Source organism: Gobius niger (assembly GCF_951799975.1).
Source record: "Gobius niger genome assembly, chromosome: 9".
Taxonomy (NCBI): Eukaryota; Metazoa; Chordata; class Actinopteri; order Gobiiformes; family Gobiidae; genus Gobius; species Gobius niger.
Window position 1 is genome coordinate 24,611,078 of NC_136860.1, and position 19,512 is coordinate 24,630,589.

Below are 19,512 nucleotides of genomic sequence, written 5' to 3' on the forward strand. Positions count from 1 at the left end.
ACAGAGCTTTGCCGATCTGCCAAGCATCCTGGAAAGGTTGACGACTGGTCAAGCAGGCAATGAACCCACGGGCATGCCTTTGAGTGTTCTGGCGGTGATCAAAAACGGCATGTGGTTAGCCGCCAATCATAATGCGAGCTATGAAAAGTCACTAAATGTGACTATGGACATGCTACAAAGCTTTAAATATTTAATTTCCCAAAGTATCCCACAAGAATATACTCAGTATCCACTTCTGATAATTGATCTGATCTTCACGTACTTCGAATCCGTCGCCACTGTTTCTGGTCCGGATGGCTTGAATCATTTGTAAGTTCTGGTTAAGGGTACAATTACATTTACTGTATGTATGATGGTACCTATTAAAACGTTTTTCATTGTTTTTATTGTAGACTTTTGAATGCGATGAAAACACTTGAAAGCAGCCTACCGCCAAACATCACAGAACAGCTCTACATTCCTACTTTTATCAACATCGCCAAAGCCATCCTGCAACCCGGTCAAGGTAAGGCCAACTAACTTGACGTCATTAATTTACTCATTTGCATTTTCTTGTTCAATGTATCATTGGTTGCAAAATGTGTTTTAATGATAAGACTTGTGTCAATCTTATTTTCAGGCAACCGAAGTCTCTTGTCCCTCGGTCCATCAGAAGAAAACATACCGTACATATTTGCCGAGGTAAAATATGAAGTTTAATTTAACCACGAAAAAACTGTAGAAATCAAGATTGGGTGTTTTAAATTGAGCTGTGTGGCTAAAAATCAATATGTGTTTTTTTTTACTATTTGTGCAGTATATTAATGAGAGAGATTACAGGAAAGGCTATGCTTAAAAGTTCATTTTTGTTACAACAGTAAAAAAAACGCAATGAGAAAAGGCTGTGTATTCTGTAGCAAATCCAACATTTTTGAGTGTCCAGACTGGTAGCGCATTTACTTTTTCGTCTCAGGAGGAACTGTCTTTAGAAATAATAATAATCTTTGGAGCCAGGATTTTAAGTTGTTTTTGTCAGGTGTATAATCCCCATACGATTCCAAATTATGCGTAATGATTTTTCTAGTGTCGCCTTCAGCCACTAGGGGGTGGTGTCACAGCCCTTAGGTCACAATCTTTTATCTCTTTTTGTCCAGGTTGTCAAAGTATTAGACATGTTATGCCCGCTCTTCATGTCCTGTAAACCGTTGGGGGGCTTTGCCGATCTGCCACATGTCCTGGAGTTGTTGATGACTGGTCAAGCAAGCAACGAAACTTGGAGAAGGTATTTACGCACCAAGCCCTTTATTATATATATTCTAACTGAAAAAAAAACAAAAATTCAGTGGTCTTTATATTTCTTCAAAGGCTTCAAGAATTTGTTGAAGTCCTGCTGTCATTCCTGGAGCAAGAGATTTCACACAACGACCTTGCATGTTTTGTCGAAATGTTCGAGAAGTTGATTGGTGATCAAGTCAACAGAACTAAAGCGCAGACTGGTGAGAGCAGCTAAACAATACCTATGTTATTTTACACTGGTGTGAAAGTATAGTTGAGTGACATCTACCTTGTTCATGCATTGTACAATCCATAACACACATACGACAGCCAGTCAGCCTTATACAATAACACAACTGCTTATTTTTAGCCATGTGAATCATAATAGGGCTGTACAATATATACAGTACATTTGTTTTCATTATGTTATCACATTTAGCTACAAGTCTTCTTTAAAAACAACATTCTTAGTGACAGTGGTCGATTATCTAAATGTCTCTCACACTGTGCTGCCCTCATTCACATATTTTCTTGCACTTTCTGTCTTTGTCCAGGTTTGATTGTAAGCCTTCAAACTCCAGTCATGATGCTGATTACGAACATGACACGGTCTTTGAATAGTAGCCATTTCAACATGTCTGAGGTCTCCGAAAGAGTGGAGGTGGCCATTGAGCACACGATCAGGAAGTGTGAAGAGGTAAAACATGCAGACAGTTTAAGTTTATAATCTTTGATGCCACTTGGGCTATCGATTAGGATGAGATGGGTCCCTTGCCACTGCATTGTGTTGCCCACAGCTCTTGACAGCAATGAAAGATGGGTCAAATTCACGGGATGTACATTGTGCATTGTGTACGTTTTTCAACAGGGACGGCTGATGTAAATGTATACCTGGGACCCCGCATTATGGAAAAAAACAAAACAGCATTCTCTTTTGTCCCTCTTATTGACCAATCTTATGTATTTTTTGACAAATTTTGTGTTTTAATGTAAAAAATAATAATAATGATGAATAATTGAATGAGATTTTTACTCATTTGGTTCATGAGAAAAAAAAAGCTCCGCACTGTCTCACTCTTTTTTTAAAATCTTTTTTTGCTTCAACGTTTCGGTCTCTCTGACCTTCATCAAAGCTGAAAAAGTGTGAGACAGTGTGCGGGAGCTTTTTTCTCAAGTTAAGTATTCTCTTACGCACCTGTCGCCTTCTTAGGTGTGCAGAGCTTCCACTTATCACCTTTCTCAAGTAGCCACAGCTTGTAAACGTCAGCTTGTTACTTTCCACTCAAGTATCATTTAACAGAAAAAAAAAGATTCCAGTTTATATTTCAGACTACACTCCAAAACAATGAGCTGTTACTGCCACAGGCCTGCCATCACAGGCTGTAGACCGGTCTATTAAAAAGCACTGTGCTCATAATTGAGATTGGCCACTGAAATAATAAATTCAGTTCATTTACGATTCGATTACTTGCTCAGGACTAGCTCGACCTTGGAAGCAAAGACGAACAGAATACCAGGAAGAGGATGTATGTGGATCATAATTGCTGTTGACAATAGTGTACTACCGTTCCATATTGAAATCTACTTGTGCTTATATGTTGTTGTAGAATACCAAGATAGCTTGTGTTATAACAAAAGCTTAAGTAGTTCTTTGTATGTGTAAGTATGCAGGAGGTTATTGTTGTTCCTTTGGGCGTGGACGAGTAATGATGCAGTGATACTTGTGTGAGACTAGTGCCCTTTTCTTTGAACTTTACAAACAACATGATAAAGGCTCTTGTGCCTTATCCACAGGGTTATCTTTGTCTAACCAGCAGAGCAGGTTTTATGTTTAACGTGAGTGAAAAGCAATATGACGTCTTTTTTTCTTTCTGTCTTTCTTTTAGACTAATGGCACCATGACCTGCCAGGATGTGCTGATTTTATGGGAACCAGTGAGAGAGGCAGCGGGATTAAGTCCGTCCTTTATGGCCATGTGGTGCAGCATCGGCCTGCCGCCTGTCATAGATGGCTATGCCAATGATGTTGCACAATACACTCAACAAAACTGGACTGTAAGTATTAGAGCATGTACTGTATATGTTTTTACACAGTCACTTAAGAAAAACGCATGAAAAAAGGTAAGAGAAAATAACAATCTCAAGAATGAATTGTGATCACATTTGAAATGTAATTATGACAATTCATATAAAGTATCTCAGAAAAAAGATAAGAAAACTGCTGTACAAAAAAAGGCAAATTGTAATGAAATGTAAAGATAAAAAGTGACAATAATATGGAAGTTAAATAAGAAACTAAAAATAAGAAAGTATATAAAAAGCATATGAAGACTTTTAATTGAAACAATATTTAAAAAAAGGCAACAAAATGAACAAATTAATAAAAAATATTTGTATGTTCTCTATTGACAAAAAAGCTTAAATATATGCCTACTACATACATTATGTTTATTTTTATTGATGAGATCCCATTGAACACAGCAGGGCTGTTGCTATTCTTCCTAGGGTCCAATACATTGAAATACAAAAAGACATATAACAGTGTATATTTACAACATAATTACACCAAATACTTGTTTGCAGTATCTTTATGATAGACCTGTCAACTTCCAAAATACTTTTATATATTTATTATTATTAAAGTCAACCATCAGTGTCCTGTTGCAGTTTGTAGACCAGCCACTTGATGGCAGCGTTGACACACTATGATTCAAAGCTCAAACTAACAGCCTCCTCTTTGTTACTCAACAGTGCGCAGAAAAGGGACCATTGAGCGCAGAGGCTGTGGCGGCGAGGATGGTCATGACTCTTCGCTCTTTGTACCACAATGAGATGAAACAATCACATGTGACTGATCAGTTCATCCAAGCCTTGATCGCACAGTTCTCTGCCCTGGTCCAGCAGCCCCTAAGCCTCGAGGCACAACTCAATCTGTCCAAGCAGCTCCAGCAGTGGCAGACTCAAAGCAGGTGACTTGCTTAGTGTTGTGACGTTTATGACCGAATTCAACATGAATGGTTGAAACAAGATCTCATTCAAAGCATTGTTTTCTTCCTTTTTTATATCAGGGTTTCTGTGAGGCATTCAAGAGAATCAGAAGTCATAGAATTAATTGTGCCTAAATTAAGACCTTAGATGCAATTGAAAAACATACAATTTGAGCAGGCATCAAATCTCAATTTCTTTGAAAATTTTGATTTATTATGATTCGATTTTTTACAATATCTGTGGATCAAAATATTAAAATGGTATTGTAAAGAATCAAGTATGCATTACTGAGACAAATTACACACAGATGTGAATTTAAAGAAAACATGTATTATTATTTTTTTTGCTGCACATTTCAATGTTTACAAAGCAGTGCAGCTGAAAACTTAGATAATTTTGAAAATGAAATAATGTTTGATTCATGTAGATAAGTGCATAAATGTAATAAAAGATAAAGATTACTGAATATACCAGACTGAATAGCATTCTGTCAGGCTTAAATGCATCATGATGGTTAATTTGTTGAACTTCATTTGACAACATGGAAACATAGTCAATAATACATAAGTAAAACAAAAACTGCAAATGTTGTTAATGTCCACAGTATCATCAAATTGAAATCAACATTAAAGCTACACCAAAACATAACCAGTAACTCATGTCTGTTGTTTTTCAGTCTGCAGTCCATTAGACTCCTCTCAAAAGAGCTGGATAATGAGTTCCCGTTCCTCAAACCATACATGGACGCTGTCGAGAAAATGGTCACCCACATTTTGAATAACAGCCAGCTAATAAAGGGGTCTGACGATATTTTCAATGAGGTGGCAATGATTCTACTCTCTTCACTAAACATCCCATCAAATGACACCAACCAGATCATGTCAGGGACCTTCTCCAGCAAAGCATGGGTCGACATGGCGCTAAAAATAATGAAGTCAGTGATTGACATGAAAGTATTTGGGGACAATCCGACGTTGTACCACACATTGGAGCAAATTCTGGCATCCAACGACACAAGAATGGTCATGCACAAAGTCGCTGAGATGGTGTCTTGGCTCACATCGACACAGGCGAAAGGACGTGACTTTGTTGCCCAAACTTTGACTAAAGTACAAGATGTGCTTGACTCGCTGTTGTCAGTTTTAACTAACATGGCTGATGACCTTCCGCCATACTTGAAGGTTCTTCACAACTTAGTCAGCGATGCAATTTCCTTCATACAACAGCTGTTAACCTCTGGCAGCAGCCCAATGGCCAACAACTACAACATGACACAAGCAATGTTAAGTCACAACGGCAGCAAAACACGCCACAGACGGGAAGCCTCATTTATGCCCGAATCCCCACATTTACCAAAGAGGAGTACAGTGGATGACTACATTGATCTTATCTACATCAACTATCCCACCCTGCTGATTAGTATGGGAAAGACACCCACTTCCTTTGATGTCTTAGAGATGTTCCACGTGCTCTTTGCCAATCCGGACCTCGAAACGGTTTTGAATGTAGCAACAAAAGACTTGGATTGGGGCCTAAACAACTCAAAGGAGACGGTTGATGCAGTTCTCAAGATGGCCTCACTCCTCACAACCCCGGGAATGGATTAGTAAGTTATTTTAACGGTTGATTTTTAATTTTGATACCTAATGTTGAGATTAATGTCTGATCAGTATCTCCACTCTTTACCTAGTTCATCTTTGGCTCTCTGGGAGGATATTGTTAACCTCCTTCCCGATGGCTTCCCGTATGCATCACTGCTGACAAACTTCACCAGAGCAATTATCAGGGAAAGCCCAGGTATATATATCGCAACACCAACCGCGCATAATTCATTATTAAAAATTATCTAGTTCTCTCAACTTTTGAAGTTATTTAAAGCAGCTTGCGCTTCCATTCCCGTTGATTGACACAATGCAGTTGTTTTAAAGTTTGCAAGCTACAATCAAAGCTACACAAACTTGGACTAGGGCCATCTTTTCAGTTGACCTTTATAAATATTACTCGACAATGGCCAGTCTATAAATTGTTTTGCCAATGCTGTTGTTTTTGTGCATGTGATTAAAGTGGGCCATAACTCTCTGTGTAGATATGAGCAGTAAGACTTCACACTGGCTTAGCTTGCGCTCCCAAAGAGCCCAAGGCCATATGGCCCATCTCCAGCAGAAAGCCACTCAGCACCTTTTTAAATCTCATTAGCAAAGTAGAATTCAATCATTTATCCTGTCCGCCCTCTCTAAACATTCCCTTCGCTCAGACAAGTGCACATCCATGACCCCTGTTTAATTGGCGTCTGTGCTTGTGTGATAATGTTTTAATGCATGGGATTCATTTTATAAGCAGTTGCACTTCTATATAACCTCACATACAGTCTTCAGCCCTCACTCAGTTCCTTGTAATTGCAAATGCCTCTTGCTGTTGAGCAGCCCTGCATTAAATTTTCTGTCGTAATTAGTTATTTAGTCATGTATACTAAGGGGCTTGTCACCTGCCTATGTTTTTGTCACATCTCTGTCACTTTTGCACTGGGTTTTATTTGAAGCACATCGTTTGCTGCTGGGATCCTTGTAATGGTGCGAGTCATAATGAAGCCCAGTGGGAAGTCACGATATTATGTCACCTTGCAGCGCCCGGATGTGATGCCGTCCCACCTCATCGTCCTGTTGAACTCTAATAACCTTCGCTCGCCCTTATCTCCTCTGCCTGTTGTGACTCCACAGAGAATCTGCGGCTGATGCAGGAGACATTAGACACAGTCAGTGCGCTGTTCCTGACCGACTGGACAGACCCACAGATCCTCGAACAACTCAAGCAGCTGAGAAAACAGGTCTCTGTGACAATCCATGGTTTCTATTTGTAACTTTTATTTCAATGTCTGCAATGCAGATCAATATGCCTTAGTGGCATCTTGCAACACTGTCATACAATGTCCAGTGCAAAGCAAAATTACATTATACAAATATGTCCAAATGTTGTTTTAACTTTCTCTCACATAAATTCTCAGGCATCAAAGTACAATATAAAAAAATATATATTTCATTTACCACTATTTTATCTTACAGGTGTGCTATTTGGAGAAAACAGACACCCTTCGAACCTTGATGTTGGGCTTGTCGCTGAAACCGGGCATACTCTGTGACGAGATTGTCCCAGTAGTGTATGTTATGACTGAAGGTTTATTTCGCAACATGTCCACTCTCTCTGAAGACCTCTTCGCGGTGCTTGTGGGAGACCCAAAGCAGTACAAGATCCAAACAGACTGGTATGTTATTTATTGCACATCCATTTATGTTTTTTTTCTTTTTAAAACTAATATACATTTGTTTACTGATTTAAAACACATCTATATTTTATCTTTTTTTTAATCCAAGGACATCTCAAATCTCTAAATTTTTGGGATTCAATATCAGCAGTCTGAATGCTCTCAACTTCACACGTGCTGCCCCAGGTGATTTACACTGTTTGATATTAAACAAAATGTGTATGGTTAAATCTTATCACATTATCACGTTGGAGGTCTTGGTGCTTCATATTCAGTGATGTAATGCTATTTTTTGTTTCAGTTGTGACCTTGGGTGAGATGGTGAGGAATAAAACAGCATTCATGCTGGACATGCTGGAGTTGGGCTTTGACCCGGCGGTAGTCGCACTGCTGACAGAGAGTACTTTGCCTGACAACAATTTAGTGGTAAATCACGCAGACATTTACATTGTTTGTCATGTTTTGTAATGTATTGTACTGTATTTTAGATGTATTTCAAGCGCAATATTTTATAAGTTTAGTTGATCAACTTCTGAATAAACAGGGAAAGAGTTTTTGAAAGTTTCGTGGGGTTAGCTACATGAGACAAAAAAGTTGGGGATTACTCATTTAAGCGCAAACACATTCGATCTCTCTGTGTCAAGAATAATCCCAGTTAATTTGGTTTTGTTTTGTTTTTCATTTTGTATGGATAGCTTTTGTCATGGTTGGTCGACTTGCGCAAATGTGGCTCTAAAGGCCATAACATGATGGGACCAGGTGAAAAATCCCTCAGGAAGGCTTTCTGCTCGATGAATACTACAGAGTGGTACAGCTTCAGTGTCCTCATGGCTCAACATCTGAATACAGAGAAGTTCATCTACAGAGTAAGACAATCTTTTATTAAGTCAAATTTTCTCAATGGTTGACAAAAAACAAAAAACTAAAATATGCTGAAAATAGTCTTTGATTGAGCTAAAGCTTTGGAACAGCAAGAAACACATTTTCCCACCCCAAGAAAGTGTTTTCAAATGCTACCCAACTCAAAACCTGCTCCGGTTTGAAAGTTACATTTCTATTATAGTATTAAAGCAGTACTAAGTAACTTGTTTACCTTGATAAATCCTTTTCGTGGTCCCTCTGGGGGTAATACAAGTGTTAACGGGATGATTTCATCTTTCATCTCCCCCTGGTGTGTCTGGCTAGAAAACCACAATTGCAATTTCGCCCCCACCAGGTCGGAGGTGCAATACACACTAATCGAATCACGAAGAAGAAGCTAACAGGCTACCGGGCAAAGCTAACTGTGGGCTATCGCCACTTTAGCAGTATTTACAGCCAAGTTTGAGTGGAAAAAATTGTCTCCATTGTGTAATTGCATGTACAATATCCCCTTGTCCCTTTGTCTTTTCCGTCAGCGTTGTATTTACTCTCACGGACAATTAATGAGTAAAAAAAACGCACATGCTACCACACCTGCAGTGACGCTTATGGCCTCTACGGGCATGAGTTACTTAGTTCTGCTTTAAAACAACGGAGGCTACTTGGGAACTACTGACCATTGTGTGGATATTTAATCAAAAGAAAAAAACAAACAAAATATAAGAAGAAAGTTAGCATTTTGTTTTTTCCACTTTAGATGGCATTGCCGACTGAGGTCCAGAGCTTAGTGCAGTCCATGCTTGAAATGGCGAGCTCCATGATGAACATAATGCAAACGATGACGCCGTTTATTCGTAAGCTTGCTGATTACCTACCCACTATTGAAGATCTCGACCTCGAAGCCAACAATCAGTTTCACCAGGTGCGCTTTACGCTTTCATTTGATGTAGATGCTTGTTTCTTTTGATCATTATTGTTCAATCAGAGCACATTTAAAACATGCATATTTTTTGACAGATGTCCAGGCGCCAGAGAACTGCCATTTCCGGCGGGGCCACATTTGTCACCATTTCCCGAGCGCTGTGCAGTAACGGCATCTTCGCTCTGTTTGGAGTTGCCAAATATCCCCACGTGTCAATGGCTCCTCCAACATTCGATAATAACCCCAAGAGGGAAGAGATGATTGAACGATTCAAGATACCGAAAAATGCCAGTAAGTATGAAATAATTGACAAAGTGTAAGATACTAATAAAGATGTGTTTGAGATCATTAGCAAATACCTGCAAAAAGTATAATACCCCCCTTTAACCTCTTAACCTCCACCTGAACCAAGCATGTTTTCTCCATTTTGGCTTTAATCTTAAAACGTCTTGAACAAAGCATCAAAACAGCGATGAAAACAAGGATGAAAATACAACAAAAAAAAGGGCCAAAAAAGCCATAAAAGAGCGACAAAAACGTTTCTGATATGCAACAAAGAAAGCGACAAAGAAGCAACAAAAGATCAACAAAAAACGAGCTGGAAGGCATCAATAACGCAATAAAAAAGGGACAAAAACACAACTAAAAAACACAACTACAAAGTAAAACTAGAAATGCAATGGCTGCGCCATTGCGATTGACTGCGGAAATGCGGGAAGCGAATGCAGAAATTGCATAAACTCTTCAACTTGCATAATCAAATTTGCATAAACTGGTAAGAATTCCGCAGTCAATCAAAAAAGCGACAAAAGAATGACAAAAGACACAACAACAAACCTCAGAAAATAAGACAAAGAAAACTACGAAAACAAGACAAAAGAAGATGAAAACATGACAAAAATGTGACAAAAATGTGGTGACAACGAAACAAAAAAGTCACCATCAGTTTTGTAGGTCTTAGCTTTCAAATGAGGCATTACTCTGGCCCATAAGGCTGAAAGCTCCAGTCGAGAAGCTTTTAGATTAGGGTGGTAAGAGGTTAAGAATGACAACAATTACAACAATGCTGATGTTCTACAGTGACCGATGCTGAATGAATGTAATTGAACTCTCTCTTGCACTTTCCCTGTAGCTCACTTTTGCACCAACATGTACCTGGATATGGTCAACACCACTGGGGGAGCCATCGCCTGGGCCTTCCTTAAACCGATGCTCATGGGACAGATCCTCTTCACCCCGAACACGCCCCAGACCCGAGCTATAATGAATAAGGTGAAATGTACTGTTCAGTCGTACCGTATCCCTCGTCCTGCTCAAGCTATGGAGGCAATCCCTGAAGAGTCATATTATTTGCTCGGTTATTTACTATAATATTATCTTTCACCCCCAAGATGCATGCATTTTAGGTTAAATAAAGCCAGTATATACTTTTCATTGTGTTAAGCGTATTTGAAAAAGCTCAAAAGATCCTAAATCTACTAACAATTGTAATAAAAACAAACCTTTCTTGAGTCTATAGGAAATGCTTGGTAGAAGAAAGAGTATTTTTCAGAAGAAGAAGCATGTGTTAAAAGTACACTAAAAAGGATAAATGAAGTGAATTAGATAAATGAGACATGAGTATACATTATAGTATTTAATGAAAAACACACGGTCTATTCTGCGTGCGACGTGTGTAATAAAGTGTAGAGACCAGAGCACAGGACTAAAATGATTGTATAACTAAATACACTTAGAACAAACAATTGGTGACGATGCTGTGACAATTTACAAAACTGACAGAGACTTTGATGCGTTACTTCAAATTGATCAGGGTTCATTATGGTTTTGGACTTATAAAGACTGATTGAGAGCTACCTGAGTATTCAATTCAATTCAACTTTATTCTGGACATGTAGTCCATTCAAAATAAAGTATAAATTAAGATGGCATTTTAAAAAGACAATCATGCCAATGTCTCCACAAGTCAGATTGATAGCGTGTCGCACTCCATGTTATTTTTGTGAGGGACACAATTATTTAATTTTCTACGGAAACTCATTGCTGCCAGTGTGAGTGAAACATTTTTGACTGCGCTTTCTCGTTCGAACGTAATACCATCTCGTTCTAACCAGTTGCCAATGTTGTTTTAACGAGTTGCCAATGTCGTTTTAACGAGTTGCCAATGTCGTTCTAACGAGTTGCCAAAGTCGTGTGAACGACTTTTTAAGCCCAACGCAGACTCTTGACGGTGCGGCAAAAGAGCCGCCTCCTGTGATCCAGACGCGGTGCCGCGGGGTAAACACATAGCCTACGTTTTTGACCTGCTGCAGAGGCACAGACGGGTCTCGGATGTAATAAACAGGGAGACCGCCGTACACTTTGTTTAAGGGGATGATAGAAGCAGCGGAGACAGAACCATCATCAGGGCTCAGGTGGAGCATGTTAAACTCGCCAGCCCCCTATTAACCTGCAAAAGAGAGCCACGTTTTCTCTCTCTCTCTCTCGCAACACGGACATACGTGTCTTATTTTATTAATGATAAATGTATGAATTACGAGTTTAAAGCACCACATGGTTTGAGGAAAAGCCTCTGAACTGAAGTGCCCTGACGCGCCGCCTGTGCCGAAATGGACGCGCGTCAGATGATGTGGCGCTGCGCTCTGGTGTGCGTTGGGCTTTTGGCAACTTGTTAAAACGACATTGACAACTCGTTAGAACGACATTGGCAACTCGTTAAAACGAGATGGTATTACGTTAGAATGAGATGGTATTACGTTAGAACGACATTGGCAACTCGTTAGAACGAGATGGTATTACGTTAGAACGAGATGGTATTACGTTAGAACGAGATGGTATTACGTTAGAACGATATGGTATTACGTTAGAACGAGATGGTATTACGTTAGAACGATATGGTATTACGTTAGAATGAGATGGTATTACGTTAGAATGATATGGTATTACGTTAGAACGACATTGGCAACTCGTTAGAACGAGATGGTATTACGTTAGAATGAGATGGTATTACGTTAGAATGAGATGGTATTACGTTAGAACGACATTGGCAACTCGTTAGAACGAGATGGTATTACGTTAGAATGAGATGTTATTACGTTAGAACGATATGGTATTACGTTAGAACGACATTGGCAACTCGTTAGAACGAGATGGTATTACGTTAGAATGAGATGTTATTACGTTAGAACGATATGGTATTACGTTAGAACGACATTGGCAACTCGTTAGAACGAGATGGTATTACGTTAGAATGAGATGGTATTACGTTAGAACGATATGGTATTACGTTAGAACGACATTGGCAACTCGTTAGAACGAGATGGTATTACGTTCGAACGAGAAAGCGCAGTCAAAAATGTTTCACTCACACTGGCAGCAATGAGTTTCCGTAAATTTTCAGACATGTTCAGTCTACACATAAAGCTGTACATCAAAGTTCGTAGTACGGCCAGTGTTCACTCTGGCATTGACTGACATTTCTGTGGCACTTGACTGTATCGGCTTCTTCAAAATAACATGCAGAGCATCATCATAGGCCACCTGCAGCCAGGGCATGCTGGCTTTCTTATAATGAGTCCAGAGATGAGCTGTGTACAAGGGAGTGCAGTACGCTTTAAACATAGTCAGCTTTACTCTCTCTGTACAACAGCCAAACATCTGTGCCAGAGTATTAGCCTGGGCATTGTCTGAACATGTCTTTATCATCTGACATGTCCTCAGTGATGATGTGTCCATACAAAACATCATTGCACAGACACAAGTTCGGAAATGTTCATGTTATTGTCTTCCTTGGTTTTACAAATCATAACCATAACCATGTAGTTAACGTATTACCTCAAATACTATTACTGAGTATAGTTTGTTGCATTGTCTAGAGTCTAGAGCCAATACTAAATGATCCCTTTGCACTGCTCTTTCACAGGCCAACAGCACCTTGCAGCAGCTTGCAGATCTGAGACATTACTCCAGGGACTGGATTAAATCTTCTAACTACATTGTCGAGTCCTCTGAAATGCTCACCCAGACATTGCCGATGCTGCAGGTATGAAAACTGTCTCGATAAATTCTGTGAATGTTGATCCGTTTTCGCAATACAGTTTTGGTGCAAGAGCCTGTTTTAATTCCTTCCTTTTTTTCTCCCAACAGAATTCCCTCGGCAATTCCTTTGTGAAGAATTTCATTAAAATGCAGACAGGCATGGATGTTGACTCAATGCAGGAAACGCTCAACAACTTCTGTAAGTGTGAAATTGAGTTGGGTAAAGCCTTATAATTTTATATACTTACCCCTATGCTTCCTGCAAATTCACAGTCTCTATAAAGGCATTGCACACAATTCTATCACACATTTCCAATGCCACCTTTCCTTCATATGATTATTTATGTCTGTCATACACCCTTCAAGGTCTGGCTGTGTAATGCAGATTTTAATTAGATTACCTTGATCTGCCAGGCCATATTTTATCCCTGAGACAATTTACCTTACCAGGGTATGACCGACTAATGTGTAAAATCCTTAATATTCACTCCATTGCAATTTGTTTATTTCTACAGCAAATATGACCGAGTTGCTGGAGAAAAACAAAGATCTTTTAGCTCAGATCACGACGCTGTCCACTTTGATGGTCGACCTCTCTTCCTGCATCACTTTTGATCGTCACCGAGGTTACGACACAGAAGACGAACTCAACAGAGTGGCCCAGGAGCTCGCCAAAAACCGTGATCTCTATGCAAGTGAGTAATGGATGCATATTCCACACAAAGGTTGACGCGGATATGACTTCTTACCAGCCTAACCCCATTCAAACAAGACTAAGCATTGAGTGAGAGATCAGCCAAATCATAGCACTTGTTAGGATGATTAACATGCTATGTAAAACTGTTAACTCTGTAATTATGGAACCTGTATGTAAACAGCAGGGCATACACAGCTTGTTTCATGGTAATGTTTGAAGGTCTGATATGGTTTTGACATGTATTGTATTAAAGTGAATTGTCTTCCATTTTTCAGGTGTCATCTTTAAGCTGCCAAAAGACACAGACTCCTCTAGAAAGCGCCGTTCTGCCTCCAGCGAGATCACGCTGCCCCCCAAAGTGCGCTACACCATCCGCATGCACATGGACAATGTGATGAGGACTGACCGTGCCCGACAGCCCTTTTACTCAAAGGAGACTCACATCTCGGCCGCGATGACCCTACGTTACAACCGAGGCTTTATTTACCTCCAGGAGACAATCGACAGGGCAATTATCGATATCCAGGCCAACAAGACAGTCACTGACACAGCTGTGCAGATACAACCATTCCCATATCCCTGCCATCACCGAGACGAGTGAGTTTTCTTGGATATTACTCACATAAGACATGAACATACAGTTAAAATACGCATGGTTTGTCGCAAGTGCTGGTGTGGAACAATCTGTCAAATCTCTCATTTGCCACTTGGGACCGTCAGTAAGTACTGTCTCTCACTGTTTCACACAGTAATTGGCTCCACGCTTTAACATTGAGTAGAGTATTTTTGATCAGAGGTGCACATACTGAACAGCCTGTTACAGGGCTGCAGAGGCAATCACAATATAATTAAAATTGCTCTTATAATTATTGCAATAAGCAAAAAGCATAGATTGCAATTATTTCGTTCATTGGTTCTCAAACTTTTGAGCGCAAGTTTCACCTCATAAAATATTTGACGTTTCAAGTTCATAGCAAGAATGTCACAGGTTCAATTTTCAGGCCTGGTGTGGACTTTCTTTGTGGAGTTTGCATGTTCTCCCTGTGTCTGCATAGGTTTCCTCCAGTCTCCGGTTTTCCCTACCACTAAAAATATGTACATTATGTTTCCCTCTAGGGCCAGGACTTCCTTGAAAAAGAGATTCTTAATCTCATTGGGAGTTTCCTGGTTAAAAAATGTGTCTTATGTGCCTGCCCTGCAGTGCATTTTAAGTCAGCGCTCTGATACCTCATCTACAGTATGAAGTCTATCTCCTGCTCCCTTCTGACCAACTGAGTCAGAAGGGAATGAGATATGTTATCCCTGCCTTTCTATCGTTTTGATTTATTACTCAGCAACACCATTTCTGAAATGTGAGCTAAAATATGACTGTGTAGCCAAATCACACCTGAAATTCTATGCATCACAGTCTCAGGCGACAAAGTATGGGCATTTATTTTACCGTAATGATAGATGGATCAAAACATAGCTGTCAGAGAGGCCCAAATCTCCTTTCAGTATTGTACTCTGAATCACGGGTGTGTGTCATGGTGCAATAGGAGCGTCTCATCTGCCACTTGTCGACAGCGATTTGGTGCTTTGCAGAAATGTAATTGACAGTTTGCCTCTCTTGTCTCCCCAGGTACCTAGAGGCCATCTCCTTTGTCTTTCCACTGCTGCTGATGATAGCCTGGGTGCTGTTTGTGGCTGATTTTATAAAGAAACTGGTTCATGAGAGAGAAATTAAGCTGCATGAGGTGATTGTTCCGCTAAAATGTTTGTCTCCATTTACAAGGTTGTGGCCAAATACTTCCATAATTGGCAAATTCATTTTTTCTGTCAATGCCAAGATCATGTGTTTCAAAACATTTCTGCATAGTAGTAGGAAAAAGGCTTCAGCTACACTTGGTCTGTTAAAGCCTTTTGTAATAGATTAGGTAGGTGGGAAGGTAGGTAAGTTGGTAGGTAGACACTGTAAAGTATGTTCGTGTTTTTTTTAATTTTTTTATGTTGGCTAACTGAGCTGAATTTGTGTTCGACACTGAAATATTTCACTTTTGCATATTTTTCTTGACCATAGTACATGAAGATGATGGGCGTGACTCCTTTCAGCCACTTCTTCGCCTGGTTCCTGGAATCAGCCTTCTTCCTTGTGCTCACCATCTGCATCCTGACTTTGGTGCTGAAATGCGGAAACATCTTACCCCACAGTGACGGCTTCCTGCTCTTCCTATATCTGTGCGACTATGGCCTGAGCATCCTGGCCTTCTCGTACCTCATCAGTACCTTTTTTGAAAAAACCTACATCGCGGCTCTGAGCGGCAGCCTCCTCTACGTCCTCTCCTTCTTCCCCTTCATTGCCGTCATGGCGTTGGAGACCCATATCAGCTTCTCACTGAAGACCCTTCTGGTGAGAGTCCTGTAAAATCATTAATAGAATAAACCTTTATTGATCGTAATGTGGTGAAATTTTATTTCAAAATCAGTGTGCCCTCTGCTGATGTTTTGTATCACTGCACACTTAATATATATATATATATATATATATATATATATATATATATATATACATATATAATTTTTTTGACAAAAAAAGAAAATAGTGACGGACATAAATAAATATTGAATAACAAAAATAAAGATGACATAGTAAAAACTATTTTGTAAGCAGCTTTCCCGGCTCTGCTCTGCTCTTTAAAGTAAACTATTTTGATGATTTTAGTAGACCAACTACGTTTTATTATCATTCTATTAATATTGTTATTATTATTTATTACATTTAATGATCCTTGACTTCTTTATTATTCATTTTATTAATATTGATTTATTTAATATTGATTCTGCTTGAATAAAGACATAAAATGAAAATTGTTTGCTTTAAAAACAGTTTTTGTAGATATTTGTAGATTACAACAAAATAACAATCACATAAAGAATGTGACGCATGCTTTACCGATAGTTCTTTGACTATCTGCTTGTTTTTGTGCCTTGTGTCTAACTGTGCCGTCCTTATACCGTTGCAGGGTTTGTTTTCCCCGACCGCCTTCAGTTATGCCAGTCAATACATCTCGCGGTACGAGACCCAAGGAGAAGGTATAAGCCTGAGCATCTGGCATGCATCAGATAATGCCAGACAGAAAAGAGACAGAGTTTGTGGGAATCTATCACAATCTTTTATCTGGTTTGTCTCCTTTAGGGATTCAGTGGAGCAACTCGTACTCCTCACCCATCGCCGGAGACACGGCTTCGTTTGGCTGGCTCTGCTGGCTCATGCTCATCGACACCTTCCTCTATTTCATTATTGGGGCTTACATCCGTGCCGTCTTCCCAGGTAAAATAGTTACTAGAGTTGTGAGCATGTTGTTGCAGAAAACAAAGCTGAAGTAGGAGATAGCAGTAATTGTAGAAATATTACGGCTTTTGATATAAATTGAGAATGAGCATAATAACAAGAATAAACATCGTAAATGCAAAGATCGCATGCATTTCAGAACATGTTTATAGAGATTTAAACTACTTGGCAAACAGAGTGTATACATAATAGATCTCATAAACACAGGATACTTTGTTGTTTGCAGAAGTTGATATGCGACTTGAAAAGGCACTGAGCCTGGAAGATTTAAAATTAGAAAATCAGAAAACATAAACATTGCAATCACTTTAGAACATTCGGATACCTCTGTTCTTATAAAACAGTGATTATGCCAAATAATTCTTTCTTTCTTTTATAGGAAAGTCTGGCATACCGTCTCCGTGGTACTTCCCATTCAAAGCTTCATTTTGGAAAGATTTATGCGGTTGCAGAAAATCAAAAAGCACTGGCCGTGGGCTCTTTCTTACCAACATCTTGCAGACACAACCGCCTGTGTTCCCAGACAGCGATGGAAAAGGAAAAGGTATTATTTTTTCCTGACGCAAGGCTCAATTCATGACCCATTTATTTGTTTGTGTAACCCAAGCACCTCTTCATACACACGTCTCCTGATAATAATATTTTGTTACCTGAAAGCTTGATATAGTGTTTTCCTGTCCTTGTTTCTCAGGCAAAGGCGATCTCTCCTCTAAGGCCAGTCAAAATTTCTCAGACCTGCCGGTGGGTGTTGCTCTCTATGGCCTCACTAAAGTCTATGGGCGGAAGGCAGCGATCGAAAACCTTAACGTTGCTTTTTACGAAGGGCACGTTACTTCGCTGCTTGGACACAATGGAGCTGGCAAAACCACCACCATGTATGTGCATCTATTCTCTGTTTTCTCAGGATCAGCATGTGCTAAACTGAAAACTAATGCATTTTGATCATTCATTTAGTGCATGTGGCTTTTTTGTATTTGAATTGTGCCTCACTTTAATCATCTTGAGAGCACACTGCTGACAGGGAGTTTGTTTTGTCCAAACCTGGCACAGTGTCTGTATATTCACTATGATAGAGCGGGCCTTCATCAGAGGAAGCACTTGCATTTACATTATTAATGTAATTCATTTGCTGATGCTTTCATCTTTTTAGTGTAATGGCATTAGCAGAGTAAGAAAACAATGGTTTTATTTATCTATATTGTGGTGAATAGGTATTGTAAATTTATAAAGATTAGAACAAAATCATTTGTGAAAAGAGCCAATATATCTGTGTGTCATTTTTATGTTTTTAATGTCATACCTATTGTGACCCGACACATTACTGAGACTAAAGTGGGCAATGGGGAATAACAATCTTACCAAGGTGAGCACAGTATGTGTTAAAGTTGGGTTTACGATTCCTATATGAATGCTTACACTGTTGCTGTAGTGCTGCCCCAGAGCTAAACGTAATGTCATAAAACCTTTTATGACTGCTCCTTTTGTGTTATGCTTCTGCTGATCATATACATTGACATAAATTATGTTTTTCAATAAGAACGTATGGGTCACTTAAGAGTGGTCAGATTTTTTTTTAAAGAATAAACCTGGTCCAGTGCTAGTTTAGCTTTCTAAAGGCTTTCCAAAGAAGATATTTTTTTTGTTTGTTCTTGAGGTGAATGCCCAGCTGAAAACAACTGCTGCTAATAATAAATACTTAAGCTGAAAATTAACCTCGCACAATATCCAATCCACTTTATTTAAGTAACACATGTTGTAAAAAAGTGCTGCACATAACATCAACAGTATAGCAATAAAAGCATAAAATAAAGAAAAACAAATGACACTGTGAAACAATTTTCATATTTTTTCACAGGTCAATTCTCACTGGTCTGTTCCCTCCATCATCTGGCATTGTGGAGGTCTATGGCAAAGACATGCAAGCCAACCTGGAGGAAGTCCGCCAAGATCTGGGAGTGTGCATGCAGTATGATGTCCTGTTTGACCACATGACCGCCAAAGAGCACCTGCTGCTTTACGGGCAGATCAAAGCTCCACACTGGTCCAAGAGGGAGCTCCAGGAACAAGTCCGCATGTAAGCACGCTATAAGCTGAACATAACAATTCATAATGGTTCAATATTCGGCCCATAAGAGTTTCAGCTGGGATATCAACTGGATGTGG

General features: G+C 39.4%; 1 protein-coding gene and 1 long non-coding RNA gene across 2 annotated transcripts; both read left to right on the forward strand.

Annotated features, from left to right (window-relative positions):
* Nucleotides 1-404: 404 nt before the first annotated feature.
* Nucleotides 405-1,432, forward strand: LOC306968201. Its single transcript, XR_013793241.1, has 4 exons — nt 405-505; nt 620-681; nt 1,134-1,261; nt 1,345-1,432. It is a non-coding gene; the product is annotated as an uncharacterized lncRNA (long non-coding RNA).
* A 423-nt stretch (nt 1,433-1,855) lies between these two features.
* On the forward strand, nt 1,856-19,427 carry LOC306967595 (glucosylceramide transporter ABCA12-like; the record flags this gene model as incomplete). Its single annotated transcript, XM_079562677.1, has 24 exons — nt 1,856-1,951; nt 3,141-3,308; nt 4,005-4,222; nt 4,918-5,847; nt 5,932-6,038; nt 6,959-7,065; nt 7,301-7,500; nt 7,610-7,686; nt 7,802-7,926; nt 8,196-8,366; nt 9,119-9,283; nt 9,379-9,574; nt 10,416-10,555; nt 13,206-13,325; nt 13,430-13,520; nt 13,837-14,016; nt 14,294-14,615; nt 15,640-15,754; nt 16,078-16,407; nt 17,021-17,090; nt 17,194-17,328; nt 17,729-17,893; nt 18,041-18,224; nt 19,205-19,427. 24 exons carry the CDS (start codon nt 1,856-1,858, stop codon nt 19,425-19,427), a joined length of 4,635 nt encoding a protein of 1,544 aa, XP_079418803.1.
* Between the last annotated feature and the right edge of the window lie 85 nt (nt 19,428-19,512).